Here is a 2586-nt window from a genome sequence, read left to right on the forward strand (position 1 = left end):
GTAGAGGCACTTARAGGGCTGGAAAATATTGGATACAGACCAACTTTATTTGAATACTCTTTACAACTGCATGCATAGAAGTACATATTAAATATAGCTAGAGTACATCCAGTTCCTTTTGCTATCAGAAGCTAATCTGTAAAACAGGCTATAGTATTAAGAATACTTTTCTTCTTAAAGGAAAGAGAGCTAACTTTGAGAGGAAGTGTAGTTTTTTTTACCAGTCATTTTATCTTGTTCCCACTGAGTGGAAGAAAGTGTAGGCTCTTTGCAAAACTTAAATCTTAATCAGCAAAATGAAGAGCCTCATTTTTTATCATATCTATGTTAAACTGTTTGAACTTATCAAAGTAGGTTAAAACTTTACAGGACAGCAGACCATAGTAAGTTTCCAGTAATGAGCAATCTTTTCTATCACTTACTTCCCTCCAGTCTTTAAGTAGCTCATTCTCTTTCATGTTGGAAGAGCTGAAAATGAATTTGTAGCAGCACCGATTGTATCTGATGTGCTTTTCCCCAGAAAACCGAGAGCTGTGAATAGGAATGATGCCAGCTTTCTTAGCACAGATTCCAACAAAGATATCGGGAGGCACCGAAGCTGGCGCTTCCTTGGCAGCKACGTACACCTTCCGAGCTACGTCCTGGGAAACAACGAAAGCTGTCCCACTGCAGTAATCCGGGTAAAACTCTTCTGGGTATTGACTGATGGGAACAAAGCCAGGGCTTTCAGGGTCTCTGACAGGTACTGCTTGATGAATGACTCTCCCAATATAAATGTCCTCTAGTTGTGTTAAGCTRAGCAAGTATCCAACCAAACTTGGAATACTGACAAACATTTCTTCATTGGTTTTAAGAATGTACCTTGCATGGGGACAGAAAGTTACTGTCCATTCCATGCTCATCGCAATCTTCTGAGTCTGAGTCACAGAGGAATCAATGAAGCTTCCTTCAATAATGTCTCTGTGCTTCTGAGACTCTTCATTGATCTCCAGCTGGGTGATTACTGCAGTTGGCTTTCCTAAAACAAACAACGTAAGGACAGCGTAACCTCTGGCGTCTGTCACGTTACCCCATGTCTGTCTGATCGCGTTGCGCCTTGTCCTGTTTTCTGGGCTACTGCAGACAAGAACAAGCAAAAATACCTCTTGATCTGAGCACGCCTCTGCACTGTTGGCGGTGTAAGACTTGGAGAGATTGGTCTTTAGAGGATCCATGTCTAATGTCCTAGCCCTCTCCCTGATTTCAAGAACCTTCACGTCAGCGTAAGAAAGAGGTAATGACCGCAGGAAGTATTTCTCCAGTAAATCTGCTCCAAAAAGCAGTGCATGGAAAAGCAAGACATTGAATAGAATGAAGCACCACTGATGGGTCCGAAGCCTGCAGAACGTCAGCTGTGGAAGAGAAAAAACGGATGTTGAATTCCCTTGTTGCTAGACTGGAAAGGTTTTCGTTCATCTTAGGACACATTCAGGCAAGACAATCTCCACTTCTAGATCAGTCTCTGTATTACTAATGTAAGGTTTTAAACAGCCTATTTTTCCTTCTAGAAACCTAAAGAATGAACCCTGCTTGTGGTGCAGTGGGAGATCACAAGATGAGGACCTCACTGTGCTGTAGTTTAAAAGGCTCCTTTATTTCTCTGCATGGAAGTGCTGAGGATAACTGACAATACTCAGTTTCTAGCTGTCTTCTAAACTGTTGCTGATGACCTGCAGATGGTTTGCTAACTACTGATTAAGTGAATCTTTGAGAGTTGATTTTTTTACAATGCCTTGTGAAACTTGACAGGGTAAGAAGTAGAAGGGAAGGTCAGTGCCACGCAGCATTGGAGTCAGTCATTCGGAATTGAAGCCCCATCTCTGCCTGGGGACTGATCCCCCTGCCAGTCCTGCTCCCTTTGCTGCGCCCTTGGTTCGGGCTTGCTCGCTGCACGCTCAGCTGACTCCAGAAACACGGCTCGGAAGGGCAGGCTGCCGCTCAGGCTGCTGCTCGTTGCTGTAATGCGCAGTTGCACAGCCTGTACATATGAAACAACTGCAATTTTCTTTCTGTTCTGTTGTCAGTGTTGCTAACCCGAGTGATGGCTGCGAGCTTAATGTTTGCCAGTTAGTGTTGCTATCTGTAGGTGCTGGGGAAGGGAGTCCTCGAGCAGTCCTACTGTAGCTCCTGTACGAGATGACTTGCGGTAGGTGGGCAGCCTCATCCTAGACTGCCTGCTGTGACCGATTAATGAGACCAAGCGCTTACCTGCATGGTGGCGGGGAACGGGGGGTGCAGCCARGTGGGTGTGTGTTCAGGTCAGAAGCAGATTTTCCCCATCTGAAGCTTACGAGGCAATGTGTGTATCTGGGTCTGCAGGATTGAGTTACTTCCTAATAGCCAGGCACACTGACTTCCACCTTACCTGGCTGCAGAGCGGAAAGATGATCTGCGAGGATGATCATATTGCAGCTGCMTAAAACAAAGCAAGCGAAAAGAGCCTTTCCCTTTATTTCTGATGCTTAGATGGGACCTGCGTTAAAGTTGTGGAGTCTCTGAAACATAATGGTGTGAAGCAGCTGCTGGCAACAGCTCTGTAGAGCAGGT

The 2586-nt window shown here is 45.1% G+C and overlaps 1 protein-coding gene across 1 annotated transcript; it reads right to left on the minus strand.

Moving 5' to 3' along the window:
* Nucleotides 1-284: 284 nt before the first annotated feature.
* On the minus strand, nt 285-2253 carry B3GALT9 (beta-1,3-galactosyltransferase 9). The gene is made up of 2 exons (XM_085310866.1): nt 2248-2253; nt 285-1391 (listed from the first exon to the last, which is right to left on the minus strand). Exons 1-2 carry the CDS (start codon nt 2251-2253, stop codon nt 285-287), a joined length of 1113 nt encoding a protein of 370 aa, XP_085166992.1.
* Nucleotides 2254-2586: the final 333 nt, after the last annotated feature.

This window comes from Rhea americana, unplaced genomic scaffold, assembly GCF_003343005.1.
Source record: "Rhea americana isolate MKP2758 unplaced genomic scaffold, rheAme1 scaffold_328, whole genome shotgun sequence".
Taxonomy (NCBI): Eukaryota; Metazoa; Chordata; class Aves; order Rheiformes; family Rheidae; genus Rhea; species Rhea americana.